Source organism: Spea bombifrons, chromosome 7, assembly GCF_027358695.1.
Source record: "Spea bombifrons isolate aSpeBom1 chromosome 7, aSpeBom1.2.pri, whole genome shotgun sequence".
Taxonomy (NCBI): Eukaryota; Metazoa; Chordata; class Amphibia; order Anura; family Pelobatidae; genus Spea; species Spea bombifrons.
The window spans coordinates 40,668,069-40,691,857 of NC_071093.1; the positions used below are offsets into that span (position 1 = coordinate 40,668,069).

Here is a 23,789-nt window from a genome sequence, read left to right on the forward strand (position 1 = left end):
GTACCTGGAATCATTAACGTATATCAAGCTACGATAAGCTTGTCATTCGCTAAGGCTTCAGGGACTTAATTAGTGACTTTTTTCAAGTAACGTAACATTTGTTGATGAAGAAGGTAGTTTCCCTAGCAATGTCATGCAAAATGATTACGTTGTTGGATATCTCTTAAAACAATTCAATTGAAGGGGTGCCGAGCTGATGGGGAGCATGTCTGAGGTTGGTTCTAGTGACTACGTTTCGTTAGGGTACCGTAGGACACAACTCATTCATGGGGCTGCAGCATGTGTCATATAGATATGAGATCCTAAAACACATCCAGGACTGGACTGACGATGACGAGGTGGCCCTGGCACTTTAAGGCCAGCGGCCATCTAATGACATAAATATGTGTGGCTGCTACGTCTTTATGCTCATGAAGGGTGCAGCCGGGAAGATCCAGCCGCATGCTGCAGCCCCTAGAAGGGCCGATTGGGTGGGTGTGTGGCTCTCTCGGCCCAAGGCCCACTAGGCAATTGCTCCATGTGCCAGATGGCCAGTCCAGGCCTGAACACATCACAAGCCTATCGTCCAAACTGGCCAGAAACATTTCTAGGAGATTCAACGTCTCAAACCATGTTTTAACAGTAATGTTCTGTAGGTCGCTCTACGTGTTCGGCCGATGAATGAGACCGAAATAGACAAGGACGCCACCATCATAGCACGAAAAGTTGGAGAGCAGGTAAGAAATATATAGTGGAAAGCCTCTGAATATTCCAGTGAATGTGTTACAGCTACAATAATATTTACTAATAGAACATTCTAAATTCTGTAGCAACGGAAGCGGAGATCAAAACTACAGCGATATAGTAAAATACCAGAGAACGGGTGTGGATTCAAAATGGATCACATATGTTACAAGAAAATGTACGCATCTAATAACAGTATAGATGGGATGTGGGTGAAGAAACCGTAGGAAGAAAGGGCTGTTGGCTCTACTCAAGGCCAAAATCACCATAAGCTGCTACCTAGACAACCACTCTTGCCCCATACCCTTTCCATTTTCCGTTTGCTTGGGCTCTCTGCACTTCTGTAGGTCTCTCATGGTGCCTTTTTATAGCACATACAGTTCTCAGTATAATGTTCCTCTCATTCTTCTACAGATGGTCGTGCTAATGGACCCAACAGAAGGTCCCGATGATGTTCTTCGCACCAATAGATCACGAGAAAAGACCTTTATATTTGACACGGTCTTCGATATGGAAGCAACGCAGGTGAAGTTTCCCGTTTCTTGATGGTGCAAATAAATACTAAACTGAAATATTTGAAAATGCCCTAATAGTATATAAAACAGTCAAAACTGACAAAACTGAGAATTGGCTCCTACGGCTGTGACTGCAAAGCTGTCAGCAGTGAGTCTTGACTTTAACCCACTGAGACCATGTACCTTGTGGTTTATGGTGAACGTCCAGTTTTTAGTCATGTCCTGATTATTCTAAGATAGATCCTGATGATGTCAAAACCCCACCAGGGGTTTGTCCATAGGCTTTAACCTAAGATAAGTGATCAGAATCCAGAAGGATAGGCTCCCTTGAAACAGCATATGTAATCAAACTGCCTTTGACTAAGTTGATGTAGGATAGAGATGTCCTTAGTTCCTAAACTCTAATTTTATTGTGAAATTGTTTCAAATAAGTTTTATTTTTTAGGAAGAGGTGTATAAATCAACAATCAAAGACCTGATTGAAGGAGTGATTTCTGGCTACAATGCTACTGTGTTTGCATATGGCTCAACAGGTACTGGTCTATTTTGTATGTTAATTTGGCGATGAGTATGCAAGAATAGGACTTGTGGTGGACCTTTAAGTAAATGCCTATAGCCCTCAATTTATTCCACATGGCCTGTATATAAACCATGCATATAAAACTACCCCGGTTTGGAACCAAAGTTCTAATCAATGTTAACATAGTTAGCGACGCCACCAAGGCCACTTCCTTGGGGACACCATGCTGAAGTGCTCCTGAAATGTTGGATTTGCTTGGTTTTATTCTACTTTATTCTTTTTTCAGATGTGATCTGTATTTCAACATCCAATAAGCCTCTATTGTCTACAGTTTTAGAATATATTCACATGAATTAAAGTGGGAGTATTTTAAAAGGGAAAACTCAATATTGTAAAAAAAAATATTTTTAACACCTTTTATCATTTCTTCTTAAACAATTTCCTTCTTATCTTTGCCTTCTGATTCTCTTCAGGTACCGGTAAAACATACACTATGCTCGGGATGGACTGTGACCCTGGGATATACATCCGAACACTGAATGACCTCTTCAAAGCCATTGAAGGCACTAGTGACAGTATGGATTATACCGTGTCCATGTCCTATCTGGAGGTGAACCTCTTTATGGAATTTTTATATATCTTGCTCAGATCCCTGCCTTTTGATTGTTTTTTTTTTTAAACTATGTATACAGGTGCAACTGGTTTGGAAATCCAGTCAAGGTCAGCCTGCTGTCTAGTTCCTTGATGTTTTGCTGACCAATTTTCATAAAAATACTCTGTTTATACGAATAGCTTTGTGCCTCTCTCTTCAAACTTGCAGATCTACAATGATATAATACGTGACCTCTTAAACCCTTCTTCGGGAGTTCTGGAACTCCGAGAAGATGCCAAAGGTGTTATACAGATTGCGGGAATAACAGAGTTTTCTACCAGCAATGCTAATGAGGTATATGCCACATAATCTGATTGGGGTTATTACTCTACCTCTTACATTTAAGATTTGTCTGGAAGCCTAAATGGATACAATTGTGGAGAGTTGGACGGTGAGATCCACCTATGTAAAAACAAAGAGGACATATCATTTTTTAATCAGACATTCTGTACTTTATTGGATTCCTGGGGTCTTATATAGTTAAAGTCACTTTCTCTCACCCAGAAGTTAAAAAAATTAACCTTTCTTGTTATAATGTTCTAAGGCATCCTGCCCATTTGCGCTGTTGTCAAGGCTCTGAGTTTAAGCAAACAAATGAACCATATCTCTGTCCCACAACTTAGTAAACAGGGCATATTCAACCCATGTAGACCTTGCATCATCCATCGTCTACCTCTTTCTCTTACTGGTTATCCTTATAACTAGGTGCTCTTTAAATGTAATCCAGCCCATTAAATGTTTCAACAGTTTAATGTGGTCTTGAGACTAAAGTCTTTCTACACTTATTGCGAAAGGGTTTTTTTTTGGTAGATAATGCAGTTGTTGAGAAAAGGAAACAAGCAACGCACTCAGGAGCCAACAGCTGCCAACAAGACATCTTCCCGGTCTCATGCAGTTCTCCAGGTCACCGTGAGACAGAAAAGCAGAGCGAAGAACACAAACGAAGAAGTTCGAATAGGCAAACTGTTCATGATAGACCTCGCAGGCTCCGAAAGAGCATCCCAGGTATAACTCTATCAGAATTATAGCACACAAGAGGAAACAGTGTATCGCTATGAGTATTCGCCAAGCTATACATTCTTAAGAACATTTTGGTGAAACAATGTAATTGAGGCAATGGTTGTAAATGGCTGATGACCGATTCATTCTCTTTTGCCTCTGTCAGTGTCAACGTCTCTGCTTGTATTAGGAGTTATAACTGGAGCAGGACTCATCATCCCATATAACCATAACTTCCTCTAATTCTCTTGTAGAGGTCATAAATGCAATTGGTATTGACGGTTCCATACACTGCAGTCATACATTAGATCTGTAATTCCCCATGGCCTTTGACTGGCCCCAACAATATAGTTATCATGATTGAAGACCACTGAACGTCTGTAGAGCTTCTGATCCTTAAAGAAACAATAGAATCATAATGCTTTCTCCGTCTCCAACCAGGTCACTCAGAACCACGAGAAGAGAATGAAAGAAGGAGCTCACATTAACCGCTCCCTTTTGGCCTTGGGAAACTGCATCACAGCCCTAAGTGAAAAAGGGAGTGGGCGAAATCATCACGTCAACTTCCGAGACAGCAAACTCACGCGGTTATTAAAAGTATGTCACATCGTATCATCTGTCCAGGCTTCCCATTGTGTACATCCCACAGAACAATGTTTATGGGTCCCATAAGAGTTCAATATGGTTAAATGTCACCCGTTTTCCTAATCCATACCCCACACCTGTCTAATTCTTAGAGGTCATGCCATTTATAGGTCCAGCCTTGAAAAACAGTTAACAAGTTAAAGGAGAGATTTCTTATGGCCCAAACACTTACATTGTATGTAATGGCCACTTGCCCCAATAAAAGGTGTTGCCTTCTATTCAAGACTCCATTGCGTATCTGATGAGACTATAAAATAAAATATAAAATGAGACTATAAAATATGTAAGATTTGCAAGAGGAGCTAAAGGTGAAACATTTCATTTAACCAATTAAACTAATTTCTCAAGCAAGAAGAGTTGGCTCTTTAATGCATACTTGAATTGGAAGCGTTATGTACATAGGTCCAGTGACCTTTGTTCCAGGGATAAAATGGTGGGATGAAGCGTTCTATTTCACCTTAACACATCTGAAATTCGCTATGGATAAACTCCAGATAGGCAGATGTTACACCACTCATGCAAATCGAGAACAAAACATGTTAATCTCTGTTCTGGTTATTGACTCTATCTCGCTACAAATCCCAGCGCTATTATTTTGGTACTTAACTCCACTTAAGAAAATGAAGTGTTCACTTAGCTGTGCTGCGCTCAGGACCAAAGCCTAGAATCCTAGAATGGCTTGTCAATTAAAACCACAGCGGTTTTGTAATTGAAAGTACGTTGAAATAGGTCTCTCAATGTTTGTGCTCCGAGCGCTGATGGGATGAAACATAACCAAGACCTTTTGTTTCACAGGACGCATTAGGTGGGAACAGTAGAACGGTCATGATTGCGCACATAAGCCCGGCTAGTACTTCATTTGAGGAATCTCGCACGACCCTCATCTACGCATACAGAGCAAAGAACATTAAAACAAGGGTGAGATCATTAATACAGAAACATAGAAAAATAGAATTTACCAGCAGATAATACCCATTCAACCCATCCAGTCTTAGTATTTTTCCTGACTCGGACCCTAATCAGTTCTCGGACCTATATATAAATAATACCCTAAATCTTAAAAGTGATGCCCCTTATAGGTCCAACACAGAAAAGCAGTTGAAGAGTTGAAGGAGAGCCCTCTGAGGTCCCTAAAACCTCAACGGCCTAATGCCACAGGCCAGGAACCCACAGCCAAGGGTCCTCACAGCAAAGCCTCCTTCTCTCAATACCCCAACGAAGGCAGCATGTGCCCTCTATATGCCTTAGGCTCTTCCCAGACCCACCGTGACCCCCAGACCAAAACCAAATCCAGAACCTTTATGAATAGAGAAGGAACTATTTTACCTCTTTCAGATAAAAACTGAAAACGGTTTTACTGGATTGACCAAAACCAATCCAGACCAAAACCAATCCAGACCAAAACCAATCCAGACCAAAACCAATCCAGACCAAAACCAATCCAGAACCATTATGAATAGGGAAGGAACTATTTTACCTCTTTAAAAGAAAACTGAAAATGGCTTTACTGGATTGACCACTAATCCAAATAAACAGATTAAGTTTTAATTAATGAAAAAAATGTCTTTCCAATGGTTTGTTTGTCCCCATAAGGTAAAAAGAAATCTACAGAATGTCTCCTACCACATAGCTCAGTACAACAGCATCATTGCCGAACTCCACAAGGAAATTGAGCGTCTGAAAGAGACAGTGAAGCAGCACGAAAAAGAACAGAAACCAAACGGTGCCGACAGTGAAAATGTGCAAGGTATTTTTTAAACCCATTATACAAAAAGAAAAACACGTGGTTGGCCTTGGCTGTCAATGGCTTGCAGACAAGTAATCTCTATAGTTCCGCACATGGATCATTTTCTGTGCTTCTGCTTTAAATGTCACGGAGAGATGGAGGTCTTGGGGTAGGTCTTGCTTCCATTTGTCATCAACGAAGAGAAAGAAACTGAACGAAAACCATTCAGATGGAACCGGTGCCTTAATAAGCCATAGGCATTATTTCTTCCTTCATTTACAGATTCAGTGACAATGTATCTTTTCTGCCTTCCATAGAGGAATCTGAGCAGATCTGTTGCTCATTCCAGTCCAATGAGATGAACAACCTCCGACATCAGCTCGTCAGTGCGTTTGAAGATCAGATGGAGATGAGACGCAGCCTCATGCAGCTGGAAAACTCCAACATAGAACTGCATATTGATACCTCCAGACACCTCGTTACTATTGCAGAGTAAGTTCCAAAGAAACTCAAGAATTATACTTTTCTTTAAACAAATAATACATTTTGTCATCAGGAAAATGGAGGAGAGACGGGGGATATGGTGGAAAATATTAAAATAGACATATGAGCCAAAATTTACAAGGGGGGAGTATATATATATTGACTTAACAAGAAGTCATGAGAAGCTTAGAGGTGCAGTGTAAGGAATTACTTTCCTCTGCCACAGCTGGGAACAGGATAAAGCCCGACGTGCTTCCAAACTTCAAGAGAAGTTCAGGAACAAGGTGGCTGATGACATGGACACAGAAGAAGAGGAGGAAGAAGCTGATTCTCCCGAACCCCATGAAGTCATGGTGGCCAGAGAAGAAATTAACATGCTCCTTGCGGAACAGAGGAAAACTGCCGCCCTTAAGGTTGGTCTGAGCTTCCATGTACTAAGCACTAGGATGATTTTCTGATAAGTATTCTGAAAGGTATTGGGCTATGTTCTAGATAAAATAGTATTACAATGCAGATTATATGACCTCAGTTATTGCTAAGGCTATCCGTTATGAGGTCAGGATTTATGCGTTTTTCCCATACAGGCTGACCTGGAAAAGCGGTTAGCAGAGACAAAACTCAAAGCGTCTCAACTGGAGCAGCTACTTCCGAAGCAGATCACTAGCGGGGATCAGCAAGAGGTTCTGAAGTTGCTTTGCAGAGTTCACGAGCTAGAAGTCGGGAACACTGAGTTGCAGGCCAAGTCCTTGTGCAAGGAGAACCTCCTCTATCAGAAGGACTTTGTGATCCTGCGTTACCAACAGCACCGCGCTCTGTGTGAAGAAATCATTCAATGCCAACGGGCGCTGATAGAAGGTGCATGGGGTGATAAAAGCTGGGTGGGTGAAAATAATATTGAAAGGCCTAGCATCACCTGAAATATTCTTTATATGATGAAATGCATTGTTCTATTATTCTGTTACAGACAATAAGCTTCATGTTCCAGATAGTGTAGAAAAGCTTTACCGGGTGTACTCCAAGGAACTTGAGGAAGGAACTTTAAATCGGCTACAGCAGCTTCATTCTGTCTTATCAAGTACACTTGGGGTATGTGCATTTATAATGATCCAGTGTCGTACAGAAATAATATACTAAATGTGTTTTCATTTGAGTGAACTAGGCGGAAGGAGAAGCTGGGTCTGAAATATTTTTGTAACCACTACCACCGAACCTTAGCCCACCACCACCCCTGGAGGGGTTGTCTTGAGGCAGGTATTCCTAGTACTACTAGAAGGGTCCACAGCCATTAACTTCAAACTACAGACCTCACTTTATGTGCATCCTATTGTCTACACGTTGATAGGGATTCAGGTACTGGGTTATGACATGAAAACCTGGTGCCTGCACTCTCCTTACGGCGAATCTCCACGTGCATCCTTCATCCAATCCCCAACTTTATAATTTATTGCTATTTTTATGCAAAACAGGGACAGACTGGGCCAACAAATGCCTTAAGTGTTTCGGGTAGCTGTCAAGTGGAGGTTTACCTTCTAACAAGTAACTTGTATGCCAAGCCACGCGAAGCAGAAGAAAATAGATTTGAGTAGTTGTTGGAGGCTCTGCTCTTCCTTCTCCAATGCTAGACGACTACGTACCCGTTGGCTTTTCTAAAAAGCTGATTTATAATTTTAAATCTGATGGTTTAGTCTCCTGAAAATATATGTTTTCCCATCCCTTCTATATCTAGAACTTCTGCTTACGCAGCAATCAGAGAAGGTTCCATAAACCATTAACATAGACCTTAATATCCGCGTCGGTCAGTATAGCTGCTCTCAACTCTTTTGAAAACGTGTATCATGCAGATTCGATGTAATATCTGTTTTCTCCGAGGGGAAAAAAAAAAACATTACATACACGGTGTTCTAGCTAACCTATTACAACAACAAATTGCATGTCATTTTCCCAGTGGAGTAAAAGCCAAGCAAACGACATCACAGAGGGAGCCTTTTACAACGGTGACAACTGGCGACAGAAAATTGTTTGCATATAGTATATTCACTCCAATTACATGTTCTGCAGTCAGCTTTTTCAACACAGCAAATATGAAATAGGTAATTATTTTCAAAAAGTAGTCAAGTTCATCAATATCAGGAAAGAGGGGTTTTTTTTGTATCTGGGGAAAAAGCAAAAATAATCTTAAAAAATGATTCTCTATGCCTAAAGTGATCACTATTACCTGTACTTAATTTAATTGCCATTGTCTGGCTTTGATGGGAAAATATGCAACTTTTTTTTTACTCATAGATACACTTTGTCTGTCTGTTTGTCTAATTCCTTTTTTGAGGTCATTAGAAGAGTAGGGTGTTTGAGAAGCTCAGCATCAGCAAAGGAATGAAATAACAAGCACAATAACATAACACATAATCAGCTTTTTGGATGTATGTATTTTTAATATCCTGTAATGTGTATTCATGTGATACTTTGTAGAATGGACCCACGGAAAACAAGAAGGACCTCCATGGGCTTGGAAAGTCGTGTGTCCACTTAGATATTGAGCAACTTCAAAAAGTGGTATCCGACGGTAGGAAACATGTTCATTCCCGAGCAAAAGTTGATCTTCCACCGATTGTGTGTGAATCAGGCAGGTAATCATTCGCTAAAAAAGTTGGAATTGTAGTCTTACGTATAATGAAAAAACAATTCTTTCCATCTGAAGGCCTGTGAACCAGATGCGACCTTCAAAGGGTTTTGTGAGTCTCCAACCGCGCATACTTCAAGCCTATATTTTGTACTTTATAGTATCATTAGCTAAATAGCGATAAGCTCCTGCAGATGATACTTCTCAGTAGTATACAGTATTACAGAGTTTCTGTAATTCTCTTTTCTGTCTAATTTTTTAAAGTGATAAATAAAAAAATAAACATTATACGAAAGACAGTTCTGGTACATTAATGTATTATAACCATACCTGGGAACTCTCTGGGTTTCTCCCGGAGACTCCGGGTGAAGCACCGCTCAACTGTTAATATTTCTTACCACAGCGACAGTAAAACACCCAAATCTACTCCCAATTTGATTCAAACACGGGAGAATTCCAGCCTGACTCCTACCATCTTCCATCCAGCAAGAACACCAATACGGCAGGTCAGTGAAGCATTTGTGTGTAAACTGCATGCTTTGTACATCATTGTTTTAGAAAACTATTGTTCCATAACTTAAATAATTGATTCTTAACAGAACCCAAACACGCAAAACTTGATTTTGCGCAATCATCTGCATACAGAGAGGAGAGGCTCCCTATCATTCCCTCCGTTGGTTGCTGAACCTGATGAAATAGCTATTGGAACCAAGAGCATTTCTCTAGTAGCAGCTAGAAGACGCTCAAGGGTTCTTGGTCAGGAGTCCTCGTTCTTCCAAGAACATACAAGCAGCCTTAAACCACTGCATGCTCTGGAGCCAAAGGATGTTCAGTCTAAATGTTTTCATAGCCCCTTAAGGAAAAAAAATGAGAGACAGTCCTTAGAACTTCCAACAAGAAATGACTTTAAGAAGGATCTTTTTCCACTCAAATCAAAAAAAGGGCTAATGAGCGAGAAAATTATTGAAAGAAAGTATCACAACCAAAGGTCTCGTTCATTTGAAGCCATCCGTGCAGAGGTAACAATTTCTCTTGCATGTATCATCCTTTGATGGTGATTTCCACCTACTCTGTGGACTGTAACACTCTGATAAATTGATATACTATGTGAGATGATTAGCTCTTCATTATGATTTCATAACCAACAATTTGTTTCAGCTCCCGAAGGTGAAGCCTCAAAGCCTACACAAGCATAACAACATCACTCATCCCATTGCAACTTCCATTGGATTTAGGTTGAAGACTTTTGTGAGGCCCAGCAACATCAGCCATATTCCCAGCACCATTCCAGTGGTGGTCCTTAAGGAAATAGGTATACACTTAGCATTTTTAACCAAAAGTGTATGCCATACAAGTCTTCAGGAAGCCACTCATCTTGGCGAACAGAGCGAAGGGTAGTGGGAAGCAAGTCTCATTGGAAGAAAATGTTCTAAATATTATCTTCAACCATTACTATCTCTAAATCCCACCACTTGTGATGGTCCATAATTCCACATCCTCTGGACCTCTCTATAGGGTCCCTTAATCAAAGGACTTTCAGGAATTCACTAAAAGCAGCTATTGTTCAACCAACAAAACCGCTTTAGTTCCTAATTTTTTTACCCGCTTTACAACCTCACCCAATACTCCATCCTTTTGTCTGTGCAGTATCTCATTACGCTTAACTCTTCTTTTTTGGGGCACTTTGCTAACAGTTTAATATAATATCACCTAGTGGTGTGGTGTAAAGAATGCATTATGCAGTGTAGGGTGGAATTTTGCCATTCTTTATGAAAATCTCTTTTGATTTTTGCAGATCAAAGTAAAGGCGGATTGCAGATTCCCAAGGCCAGTCAGTCACCGCCAAGCACGGTTCATCTCAACAACGTGGTCCACAGCAAGGTCAAACCCTACGCAGGAGATTTAAAGGTCAATCATACAAATATCTATCACTCATAACATAGGGGCACAATAGATGCATTGAAAAATATAATTTTCTATTTTTTGGGGGGGGGGGTGGATTCAGAATGAGCAGTAGAATGAGGGTTATGATAGTTGATGGGATAGGCACATTGCTCCTGAATCTAAGATGAGACCAACGACTGATTAAGATCTAAGTCTTTGCAGCAAGATTTGGTTAAATTAAAGGTCTGGTAGGCATTGTTAAAAAGCTTGTAAAATTTGACATAGAAGTGGAAACCCTGCTGCCTATTAGACGTCATTGGTGTTTTATAGTTGAGTAAACGTTTGTTAAGTAGCATGAAGTCTGATGAATTATACATTGATGTTGGAAAGATAACCACTTGCTGCAGATTGAATTAGAAACATGCTTTTGTCTGTAAATGCCTGGAGGGACGTTCTCTATTCACTACCGTTTGTGCCCATATGCCAGCTGTTTATTGTGCTCCACTCACAATTATTTTACCAATTTATTAGGGTGTTGGGACGCTTGCCAAGTATTTGTGGGACTTTGATATAGGATATAAATTAAGTCTTAAAGGTGCCGTTCCACCTATGCTACAGAATTCTATACATTTTGTATCGTTTGCCTTGTTTACTTGTAAAACTTATTCAGAAATATGATAAGTAAAAACTCTTGGAACATGTTTTGAGACTTTAAGTTTGTAACTGTGGTTTATGTTACTTTTCTGTTTAGGTCCCAGGGAGGTTGTAATGAGCCAGGCAAATACAACTTTCTCCAACAATATTTAAATGCGTTCCCAAAGAGACATTCAAGATCAACAGAAACCAGAAAGCGGGAACAGAAAATAAGCAGGATAGCTTTGTGAAGATTGACAAGACAAAGATTTGAAGGTCATAGACCGGACAACCCCAGTACACGCCAAACCACCACTTTACCTCCTGGGAACATTGTTCGTAGTATACATTTTGAGGATCTGGACACGCAAAATAAAATGTCAACTCTTAAGCTAACTGTCCTATTGACTTGCATGGAGAGAAGCAATGATATGCAACCTAGCCCCCCAGGTGGATACAATAGACTGTATGCCATCAACTGTGGACCTTGTGCATTGCAAGTTTAAAGGTTAACCGATAACCCATGATTTTTTGTAGAGCTTCATAACTAAGTAGCGTAGTTAGCAGTCTTTAAACCGGTGTACATAGCTGATAAGATAGCGAGTTATACAAAGAGGCCCTTTTTAAAAATGAAGTGTTATCTTGTGACGAGCAGGAAGTGTTGTCGCTGAAACTAGGTGACTGAAAATAGGTGTCCTCGGAATTGTTTCCGCCTGTCGAAAGGGGACAGTCAAATCTGAAATCAGAGCCAACGGGACCGGTCTTTGCGTAAGATGACCGAGGCTACTACACACCATTAATCTGATAACTGTAATACTTTCTGCAGGTGCCGTGAGCCTCAGAGTCCCAATACTGTCTGCACTGTTCTACTTCTGCTCCCTGCAGAAACTTTCACATCTCAAGTTCCCTAGAGCAGTCATGCCATTGTGTCACGCGTGCCATGATGTCACATGACACAATATTTCAAGAAGTAGATTCGTTGTGAGGTCAGGGAGTGGATATTTCCCACTATTTTCACAGGCATCAGTGTTCCCATGGTAGGTTTTGAATAAAGAAAGACTACTGGTGAATACCCCACTGGGGCAACAATGGGAAAGTTGTTACATGATATAATGCAATATCCAGTCCTCATTATCACTATGAGCCGGGTTGGCACAACTCTCAATAGTTTCTTTACACGCCGTGTATCATTTAAGAGTGGAGCGCCGGCATATGACATCATATGCCCGGTATTAAAGACAGTGCCGGGGGGCACATGCGTTTATATAAGGCTGTATTGAAGTGGTTGTTATTGCTATCTCTCTGCATTCCTGGATGAATATTTGTGTAAGTAACTCCACTGTGCACGTCAAAGTACATAGCAATGGAGTTAATTGTGGTAAAGCAGCCCTAAGCAGATTTCAGACACATCTGCAATCACTTTAAGTCAAAAGTTTGTAAAACCTGTATTTTTGCATCCTGTACATTTTTATTCTATTACTCCTTTTTAAGGCTAACGCACAAGAGGTTTCTTCGAGACTCCAACCCATAGGGTGCTGGTAAGAGTTGTTCTGTTTGGTAAATATTCCATCGGCGCTCAGATGGTCAAGTGTAAGAGTAACCTAAACAAAGAGCTTTTTTACATGGCTCCAGTCGCTGTGAGACGGACGCCCTCTCTTAAATGAGGAACATTCAGAGAGGGCAGAATAACATGGGTGTGGAAAATCTGACATAGTTGACTGTCCCTGTTAAAATCCAGCTCACGCTAACCAAACCGATGTGTAATTCCCAAGGCCAGAGAAACAGACGCTTGCTGAAAAACAGAGGATCACTGCTTAGGAATGTGCTGCTTTTACTACACACTTATTTCATGTAAACGCACGCCGAAGCCCCAACGGGAAACAGAAGATATTGAAAGGGAGGGAAGGAAGGGACCACGTATCCGCTTGTGGGAGCATGGCCTCAGAAGATGAAGACCGAGGACCTGCTATCCACTGTGGCCTTCATGGAGAGTAGAAAAGGAAAATGTCCGTGATAGAGTGAATCCAATAGATAAATAAAGGTTCCAACGTCAGGCAGATTTATTGAGACAAAGAACAATGTTTTGACCTCACAATGAGGTCTTTTTCAAGTTCTAGATATAGACCTGCTAGACTGGTCCTCCATGGTGCTCATCATGTGCTTTTGTGATTTGCAGGTTGATAAGTGCAGTTCATGCTGACCATTTGGAGCCTACTTTTTTGGTTGTCTCCATCACTTAAATACGTCCCAGCCAATGGCTGGTGGTAGAGAGAATAAAAAAAATCTGAATACAGCACACTAGAGTTACACGTTTCACTTGCACTTTTTAGTTGTTTTGTTCACAATGACAGTGAGAAGCATGGGTCGCTCTGGGCTTCACCAGGAATGGGGGCAAACTTTGTGTACTCCTTCAGCTGTTTGGCTGGGGTGAACTGAGTATCTGTGAGAGAGGGAATGCTTGGTTATCTGGCTTTACAGCAGGGTATGCAACAAGCCCAATGGACTATCATAGAGCCTCTGGTTAGATCCACCAGAAAAGGTCTTCTCCTTGGATACCTGGCAGTCTTAGACAAGCTACCCTCCTGAACGCAGAAAATCTCCACTCTGTTTTGCTAAAAAGACAGATAACGGCCCTTCTTGCTGCATTTCCTAATGTTCCTGACATTTAAGGAGGCCACACAGAAAGCTATTAAAGGTTACACAAAAACCCCAGTCTTCGTATCTCTGCTCCCTGTGTCAAAAATCCCTTTAAGGGATTCCACGTCCTACGCTTCACATTCTTAAAAACACCTATGGAGTCCCTGATATTAAGAGATGTCCGATCTCGGTGAAGAACCCATCGGGTCCTCAATCACCTCACTTCTTAAAAGTAAAGGAATACGAGGAGACAAGAACGCACTCTCTTCTCCCCTTACTCTCTTCTCCATACTATCCCGTGTCTCTCCATCCCTCACTGCATCTTCCTCAGAGACAGATGACTCCAGTCTGATGCTGGAAGGCAGAGGGCTGAAATCCCATCGGTATGGGAACCCCGCTATGGAATCTGCGGGCGCTATATAAATATATGTAATGTAATATAACCCCCCGACTAAGATATCCTGCACAGACCACACTTTATCTGACACAGAAGACCGAGAAGCGATAATATAAAACATCTCATATATGATACATTACCTCTGCAATACTTGCGATATTAGGACTTGGGCACTACGTGTATAACTCTGTGTAAAAGTTAACATTATTTTTTACAATAAATGAGAAAATCTCCCTCAAGAACTGCAAAACTTATATGTAATATATATGTAACATGTAATATGAAAGAATTACATACATCAACATATATATATATATATACATATATATATATATATATATATATATATATATATATATATGTATATGTTGATGTATGTAATTATTTTTTTGTGGAATATGCATGCAGTTTATTACGAATATTTCCCTCCTTAAAGCTGTAACACCCCCAAATCCCACAATACTGCCCTCATCAAAGATGGCGCCGCCGGTTGTCCCCTCCCTAGCCCCGCCTCTCCGGACCGTGGCTGGGCGGGGCGGCTGTGGAGGGACAGCTGGCAGACCGAGTGGCCGCATCAACTGGATCTATGTCGGTGAGGAGGAGGGAGGCATCCGCAAATCGCCATGCAGACTGTGTCGCGATAGGAGTCTAGCCTCGCCTGCTATAACGGTACTGTGGGCTTCGTTACTGGGGAGGGGGATTCTTTTGCTGTCGCGATTATATCACACGAAGAAGGGGCCTATAGCCCCCTCCTGTCTTAACATACCCTGTGCACAATGTGTCTGCTCACGGCATAAACTTCTTCCAGCGCTCAAACTGTTAAAATAAAATTAAAAAAAAAAATAAAGGAAAAAAGAAAGATTTTAATTCTTGGTGAGAAATAAATGGTTTATTATGTGAGATAAATGCCTTCTGGGCTCTATAATATATAATATATAGAATGTTATATATATAGACACAGAGTCAGTCTCTGCGGAGTGATTTATATTTATATATAAAAGACACTCTGTAATAAATGCGAATTATGGAAACTGACCGAATTTGTCCAATATAATAATTTATTTCTCACCATTTTTTACACACATATATATATATATTTAGTCACGCTATGTATTATTCGTTTTGACATGCTGTAGTGATAATTTATAAGTACAGATCTTGCCCGCCAGTTAACGTCCCCCCACGTTTGCTTCCAGTTAAAACCTAAGCAGCTCCGGAGACCTGCAACTCTCATCACGCCCAGCCAGCCGGTTCTCGTGTTGGGAGTTGCCTGTGCACGCCGGTATATTATCGGGAACGGTCAGCCGCTTGCGTTAAAGCCATAGGCTAGGGTATGACTTTCATGATGTAAAGCCAACGGTGGCCGGCTAAGCGTTGTCAGAGTTGTGATCCAAAGGAATTGCCCGGCCTTTGCGAGTCACCCAAGACTTCCTGTTTTGTTAGAAAAACCTGTTGGGGGGATTAACCTCTTAAATGCAAGGAGGGGATTATTTCTACCCCCGCTGCACACACGGGGTTAAGGGGCCACGTTTTGCATTATTATTCTTATCTCACCCTCTCTTAGCAACATACATGATGTGGAGGTGTTTACACGCGTGTGGACTGTCTCTGGTATTGGCTGATGCTGTTCACCTCCCTTATTTTCTGTGTCCTTATTTTTAAAGATTAAACCCCCAAATAAATCTCCCATCTGGAATGTCCCCTCTCTCTCTCCGTAGAATATCCGTTCGTTATTCTGCGGATGTATCTGCCGTCTGTCCGGTTGCCCCGGGGCTATAGTTTCCACGGTGCAACAATGTATCTGGCTTGGAGGCGAAAAGAGTTGTGATGGAAACATTTAAATACTTAAAGGGGTTAATAAAGTACCGGAGGAGAAGCGTTACAACAAGAGACCGGAATCTAAAACGAGAGGGTCAGAGGCTTAGATGTAACAGAAGGAAGGTTTCATTCATTAAGAGGGTGGTACATGAATGGAACAGCCTCCCAGCAGAAGTGGTAGATGCTGATTTTGCAGGGGAGTGCTTTCCTGCCGCTGATTGGCTGCCACAAACATTGAAGTGCCCTGTTACGTAGAAGCTGCGGCAGCGACATAGAGCTGGAAATCGCTCGGTATCGGCACCCGCGAGCAAAACACTCGGAATCCTGCCTTAAAGTACAACTTTCCCGGTGTTACCCCCCAGTCCCTGCACTTTGTGCCCGGAGAGCAAATATTTACTGCCCTAAAAGCAGCGATACAGAACCAGTATGGTTATGGATACAGACTTAACCCTTTTGGTGCTTTCCACAGCAAATCTTTGTAGCCCAGCGGGTCGAGTTCCTTGTATTAGATGAGAGCCGTGTGATGATTGCGCAACTTGCGCGCTAATCTCTCTCGCGGGTGCTCTCTGTAACGGGCCGGTGCCGTGTGTCAGAGAACACGTGATGCTTCCCCTTTAAATACCTACATGTGTTTTTGATAATACCGAGCCGTTTCTGTTTTATCTGCAGTGCAGACGTGTAACATGTAACGTGTAACATGATCGTTCCACACCCATGATACCAAACCGTTGCGGGAGCTCACGGGACTCCTGCTGTCAGTCCGTGTTGGACGTGGAACATGCTACATGGCTGCACGCTACAGTCCGATAATCTAGATTCTAAACTCTTTTTGGCAGGACCCTCGCCTTTTGTTTCTGTAACTACCTGTTTTGTCCTGTGTGTACGTCGTACAGCGCTGTGGAATATGATGGCGCTATATGAATCAGTAAATAATAATAAATGATGTTATATGTCAATAAGCAACGGGCCAGATATTACCCTGAAGAATATATATGGAAGTACTTTAATGTGAATTCCTTATGTGTAATTTATTTTTTAAAATCCTTTATTGACCATTATTTTATTTTTAGCAAACAGTCCCCCCCCCGTCACTATGGAGTTTTAATCTGAACGGAGTTAAAAGTCCGCATAAAAAGGAGATTGCTAAAGCAGGTCCCAGGAATTACCCCAGGTAGGGATTTCCAATTTGTGCCTATTGTACTTTGCCCCGAAGGCGTGTAACAGGTTGTGCTGGCACTGACGGGGTTAAACACGCCTTTACCGATCCTCCTTAATCATATGCCGCTTTACTTCCATTTAATCTCCGTTCGCATATCGTATATAACGCGTTGTAACAGACAGCCTTTTTAGATGTTATATTTGGTGATTTCGGTGCAACGTTTGAAAAGTCGCTATATCATCCACGTATGTATTAGATGGCCCTGTTATGTGTATGCACTGAAAGTAGTTTATTCTTCTTTCCTCTTTCTCACCCTTCTTTCCTCTTTCTCACCCTTCTTTCCTCTTTCTCACCCTTCTTTCCTCTTTCTCACCCTTCTCTCCTCTTTCTCACCCTTCTCTCCTCTTTCTCACCCTTCTCTCCTCTTTCTCACCCTTCTCTCCTCTTTCTCACCCTTCTCTCCTCTCTCACCCTTCTCTCCTCTTTCTCACCCTTCTCTCCTCTTTCTCACCCATCTTTCCTCTTTCTCACCCTTCTTTCTTCTTTCTTCTTCTGACCCTTCTTTCTTCTCCTCACTCTTCTTTCTTCTTTTTCTTCTTCTCCGACACTCCCAACTATGTCATTGAGAATGGTTATTATTATTTGGTTATATAAATCCGTTCGTATGAATCATTGTGGAGGATCCCGGGATGATGCATTTTATGAATCCTATATAAGTAGTTCTATAATATCTGAGGAGGTATCTAGATTGCCCTAAAGAAAAAGCCTTTCAACTAAAATGTCTTTCATCAACGGGTCCAAGATCTGGTTTTATGGAAGGACAACGAGCCCAACGCTTTAGTGATCGTGGGGGAAGTCTTCAGACACGGAATCCGCAGATAAAGAAAGATGCTTCCTTTAAGACCTCGCCGGTTCCGTCACAACTTCCTGTTTTTTATTATCGACACAAATATAACCCTTTTCGCTTCTTAGTAAACGACATTCCCTGCAGATGCGAAACCCCCCGCCCCTTTTCTCGAGCTTTCGAAAGGGTTAAACAGTCGACCACATTCGGCCCGTGCGAGCGTACAGTAGTGTTTTTTATGGTAACTATGTGCACCATACACCATCCCCAGCTCTGAGAGGGTTAAACATTCACTTCCTGGCAGTGTATTTACAGGAAGGATTTCAATATGTACTTTATAAGGATTTCTTACACTTGTTGTAGGAACTTGTTGCCTAAACAATGCTCAATATATGTACATATATGTAAAAAAAAATACATAAAATACATTATATATATATATATATATATATATATATATATATATATATATTGTGTATGTGTATCAGGTCTAGGCCTGTCTGTACACAAACATTTTTGGTGCTCGGTGGCCGTTTCTGAATGAACGTTATTTGCCCCCAGGCTTTATGATGACACCCCTCCTTTATATCACCCCTCGCTGTGTTTGAGACTTTTCCGTACGTTATAAGCCTCCCCCTTACGTTTCTTCCGCTTGCAGCTATTGAACCAGCTTTGCTATTAAGGACATGGAATCTTCCTGATATATAATTACACGTTAACCCTCGGATTTCTGGCACGACAGATGGCTCTCCAGGAACTTTTTGGATAACTGCCAACTGTCCCAGATTACCAGGGAGATATATTGGATATATTCTATGGGCCATGAGCATCATCGGAATGAGAGAGCTGACTTTAAAATTTCGGTGTCAGGACCAACGGTGCAAGCCCTCAGTGCTCCTGGGTTTATCCTTAAGAACTACAAAAACCTCTCCATAATGTCAGAAATAATGGAATTTAACCCTAGAGGGGATCTCATATCTGGAAATGTAACATGCTGAGAGAATTTAAGAACTTCCATATGTTGGGGACATCTGTAAAGAAGAGCATTCAGCGTTGGTGACCTCCTGGGACCAGCGGTGGTCGTACACAAGGTTTAAAGGGGCATTCCGCCCGTTATATGCACTTTAATGCATATGAGAGATGTGTGATCCCTTTTGTAAATGTATGTGGAGATTCTGCATTGTCCCTTGAACTGCAAATAACCTCATTGTTCCATATAACATGGGTGTGATTCGTTTTGGATTGGTGAAGAGTTTGGTGATTTGGGTGGCTTTGCAACCTTCATACCTAAAGATATACACAACCCCCCACCGGGTCAAAATGCATTTAGGAGAGGGGTATTCTAAGCTAGAACACTGCGTTCCGCCCATGGGAGAAGGATCCAGAGGCGGTCTTCTAACTCTTCCAAACGTTATCAACCCAAAAGGTTGTTTGTTTTCCCTATTTTTAAAATACTTGACCCCAACACGCACTTTATCAGCGGTGGCCGCGGAGTTATTGGCCAAAGAACAAAAGTTTCTGGGCTTTGCTCGGTTTATTCTAAATTTGCGTCCAGCCGCCTCTGGCCAAAACTTACATTAATTAGTTGCTGTAATCTTTGGCTGCACAATACAGCACAAATGGCCTAGTTACTCCCGCTATCACTTATTTTATCATTCATTTATTATCGTCTGTTTGAATTAGGCTCGGCAGAGGAATGAGTTATTTCCCAAGTGAGTCGTTGCTTTGCTAAGGAATCCTATTTTCTCATGTTTTAACTAGTTTTATATATTTGTTTTGTAAGGATATCAAACGAGTGTTGGGTTGTATAACTGCCCCGAGGTTGTATAACTGCGCAAATCTGTGGGATTCCTCTCTTATCTCGCTATTTACGAAGGGTTGTGATCCAGTTTCAAAAGGAACTCTTGTCCTAACTTAGCTGTAGTTGAGAGATAGAAGAATGGGGAGGAATAAGCCTGCAGATCCTGAGAACAGGATGTAAGGTGTGCTTTCCAAACATATATGTTGTTATCTTAAGTGGTACAGACTTTGTTCCATTTAGTGCATGGAACGGTAACGTGTGAGACTTGGAAAGAAGACTTTGATATACTTGGGAGTGGAGTTGTAAGCAGGTAAAAGACAGACTCTTGTGGAAGAGAATGAAAAACATGAATGAAATGTTGAAAAACAGAACTTTAAATGTTAACTGCATTCTTATTCTTTGTCCATTATTCAGGCTAGCCTTCGAAGAGAGAAGATGGAGCATCGGAATCGGTGTGTGAGGTTGAAGTGAACAGAGTATAATCAGAACATCCAAGCCATGATGACCAGGTCACGGCTCTTCTGTTTGTTGACGGCCCTGGGTTCTGCATTTATGATACTTTTCATCATTGTCTATTGGGACAATGTTGGGACAGCAAACTTTAATCTACACACTTCCTTCTCCAAGTCTCTTCCTCCGCAGTCGGTTGAAGGACGCCCAACGGTTGCCCCAACCGCGGAGAACAATGTTGCCTCAGATGTTGATGAGTTCTTAGATAGTTTTCTTAATTTTGGAACTACAGTCGGTGAGCTCCAGGGCACGAAAACAGGGAAGCTGCCAATACGGGGTTCAAGCAGCTTTGAAGAGAACGTTAGAGGCTATGACTGGTCCACCAAAGGTAAACTGGAAGAGGCCATCCTAGAGCAGGAAATAATACAACAGGAAAGAAAATTAAATTTGCGCAAGTTCTGCGAAAACTCTAGTTTTGTTTTTCCGACTAAGGAACGTTCTTTTGATGACATCCCCAATCGTGAATTGGATCACCTCATTGTGGATGACAGACACGGGGTTATTTACTGCTACGTTCCAAAAGTCGCCTGCACTAACTGGAAGCGGGTTATGATTGTGTTGAGCGAAAGCCTCCTAGATAGAAAGGGGGTCCCGTACCAAGATCCTCTACAGATCCCCCGTGAAGATGTTCACAACTCAAGTAGTCACTTGACCTTCAATAAGTTTTGGCGCCGCTACGGAAAGTTTTCCAGGCACATGATGAAAATCAAGTTGAAGAAGTACACCAAATTCCTCTTTGTCCGCGACCCCTTCGTACGTCTTATTTCGGCGTTCCGCAGCAAGTTTGAGTTGGAAAACGAGGACTTCTACCGGAGCTTCGCGGCGCCCATATTGAAACAATATTTCAACCAAACGAACGTACCCACTAACGTGGTGGACGCGTTCTCTTCTGGAACGAAGCTGTCGTTTTCTCAGTTCATTCAATACCTTTTGGATGAGAAGACCGAAGAACAGAAGCCATTCAACGAGCACTGGCGGCAGATATACCGTCTATGTCACCCTTGCCAAATCGACTATGATTTTGTAGGCAAATTGGAAACTCTAGACGAAGACGCAGCTTTACTTTTAAGACAATTAAACATAGATTCGCTCTTTCAGTTCCCTCCCAGCTACAAGAACAAGACTGCAAGTAGCTGGGAAGAGGATTGGTTTTCCAAAATCCCCCTATCTTGGCGGCAGAAACTCTACAAGTTATACGAGGCCGACTTTGTGCTCTTTGGCTACAATAAACCCGACAACTTACTGTAAAAGCTTAAAAAAAAAAAAAGAATTCCTTCCAGTACCAAAAATTAACAACATTCTGTTGCCTTTCATCAAAATTTCCTACGATAATACAATTTTATACGTGTTAATTCTCTGATTTGCATTTTATGTGAAAGCAGGGATTATATGGGGAACAGAAAAAAAAAATGAATTATTCCGAAAGCTGTAATTACAAGAATTTCAAACTCCTTTTTAAAATTTCTACCGTTTTTTGGTTTCTTTTTCAGAAAAAAAAAAAAGAAAATGTAAACAAAACGTCTTCGGTTACGCCTTCTCAGAAAGGAATTATCTAAAATGCTTTTTACCATTATTTTCTAAATTAATATATTATTTAAACTATTTAATGCAAAGCGCGAACAGAACAGTTGAGTAAAGACTTAACTGTAAAAATCCAGAGTCTTATGTTGTTTCACTTTGTGGTCTTGATGTAAAATGGTTTGTGTGTCCATCTTTGTGTTAACATAGTATATGGCAGGGGTGTCCAACCTGCGGCCCTCCAGCTGCTGCAGGACTACATCTCCCACAATGCTCTTTCAGCTAAGGGGCTGGCTGAGGAGTATGGGAGATGTAGTCCTGCAGCAGCTGGAGGGCCGCAGGTTGGGACACCCCTGGTATATGGTTACAAGCAAAAAAAACAACAACCCATAAACCTCTTTATATAGACCTTGGTTTACACAATCTTGTTTTTTTCAGAAGAATTATTTAAATATAAAATACATAAATTAGTTTAGCTCATTTAAAGTTATATTTCAATTTCAGTTTAATGTTAAAATTGTTATATTTTTTTTTCTTCTTTTTTGACATGTGAAGTTTGGGGTAATTACATAAAAATACTGCTGGTTTAGTACTTCCAAAAACATTGGAGCTGAAATACAGATTTTTAACGTTTGTTGAACCTACTTTTGTTTTGTAGTAAATTTTCTTGACCATTCTAGGCCCAACCTTCGATTTCTCCCTTTACTCAAATGTGTTCATTTTTTTTCTCAAGAAGCATGTGAGAAAAAGAAAGAATAAGGTCAGAGTGAAAAATGAGGCAATGTTTTGGATTAGCTTGTGGAAAAAATATTGAAGGAATTGTGCGAGAGAATTATAACTCCTCAAAAAAAAACCTAAAATCTTTCATCGAAGCCAAAGTCAACACAACGTAAGCCAAAAAATTGAATTCTGTGCAGCTGGAAAGTATCAGGAAGATTATATAAGGGAAATCTGTTGTTAAAGAAATGCCAAGGAATAAAATAAAATAAATAAAAAAAAAGAATAAATTTATTTAGATATAGTTGTATTATCTAATGTTAGACAGTAAAATAAGACTTATTATAAAAAAAAAATTAGTTATGAAGCCAATATCAGATTTTAATAAAAAAATAAGCTTCATTGAGCATTATATACATACTACTGGAACTGCATTATTAATATATAATGGAAATCATGTTTTTATTATTAATAATAATTCCCTTGTTTACCTAAATCCAAGAATCTCAATGTAACAATTTAATTCATCTTCATGATATTTTAACTATTACTTCCCACTGCACTTCCCACATATGTAATGATTATAAATGAAGCTTTCATTATGTCTTTCTGAAGCTCCATGATATATATAGATATATATATATATATATATATATATATATATATATATATAATATACACACACACACACCGTATATTGTACAAAAAAAGCTATTTATACCTTACATTAGTTTAATGAGATTTCACGTTCAGGGAGGTTAGAAAGGTGCTGTTCCACCTACTCCGGTAAATGTAACACTTTTATAATTAAATGCCGTGTTCAAAAAATAATTCCTAGTGCTTTTGGATGCCCAACCCTTCCTAGAAATAACTCCTTTAATCATTTTACATTTTTTCTCATTACTGATTTTTAACACTTATTGTTTGATGCAAAAGGAGGCATTGATAGATTGTTGCCTAAAAACCTTTTTTTTTTTTTTTTTATGTAATT

At 40.7% G+C, this 23,789-nt stretch overlaps 2 protein-coding genes across 2 annotated transcripts; both read left to right on the forward strand.

Moving 5' to 3' along the window:
• The first annotated feature begins 656 nt into the window (after positions 1-656).
• On the forward strand, positions 657-11,986 carry LOC128502254 (kinesin-like protein KIF19). The gene is made up of 19 exons (XM_053472012.1): positions 657-716; positions 1,138-1,248; positions 1,684-1,771; positions 2,232-2,368; positions 2,579-2,704; positions 3,221-3,415; positions 3,851-4,006; positions 4,850-4,972; positions 5,648-5,801; positions 6,098-6,272; positions 6,490-6,676; positions 6,848-7,118; positions 7,228-7,349; positions 8,730-8,887; positions 9,284-9,386; positions 9,480-9,899; positions 10,039-10,192; positions 10,676-10,788; positions 11,516-11,986. The coding sequence occupies exons 1-19, from the start codon at positions 657-659 to the stop codon at positions 11,531-11,533; spliced, it is 2,871 nt and encodes a 956-aa protein (XP_053327987.1). The 3' UTR covers positions 11,534-11,986.
• A 2,954-nt stretch (positions 11,987-14,940) lies between these two features.
• On the forward strand, positions 14,941-22,015 carry CHST12 (carbohydrate sulfotransferase 12). Its single transcript, XM_053471122.1, has 2 exons — positions 14,941-15,100; positions 20,468-22,015. Exon 2 carries the CDS (start codon positions 20,552-20,554, stop codon positions 21,809-21,811), a length of 1,260 nt encoding a protein of 419 aa, XP_053327097.1. The 5' UTR covers positions 14,941-15,100; positions 20,468-20,551; the 3' UTR covers positions 21,812-22,015.
• Positions 22,016-23,789: the final 1,774 nt, after the last annotated feature.

Bases quoted from the DNA above. Each gene is read 5' to 3' on its own strand.
- LOC128502254 (XM_053472012.1), top strand. From the start codon at position 657: ATGAATGAGACCGAAATAGACAAGGACGCCACCATCATAGCACGAAAA. The intron at 1,772-2,231 runs GTACTGGTCTAT...GATTCTCTTCAG, and splicing joins GTTTGCATATGGCTCAACAG to GTACCGGTAAAACATACACT. The intron at 2,705-3,220 runs GTATATGCCACA...TTTTTTTGGTAG, and splicing joins CTACCAGCAATGCTAATGAG to ATAATGCAGTTGTTGAGAAA.
- CHST12 (XM_053471122.1), top strand. From the start codon at position 20,552: ATGATGACCAGGTCACGGCTCTTCTGTTTGTTGACGGCCCTGGGTTCT.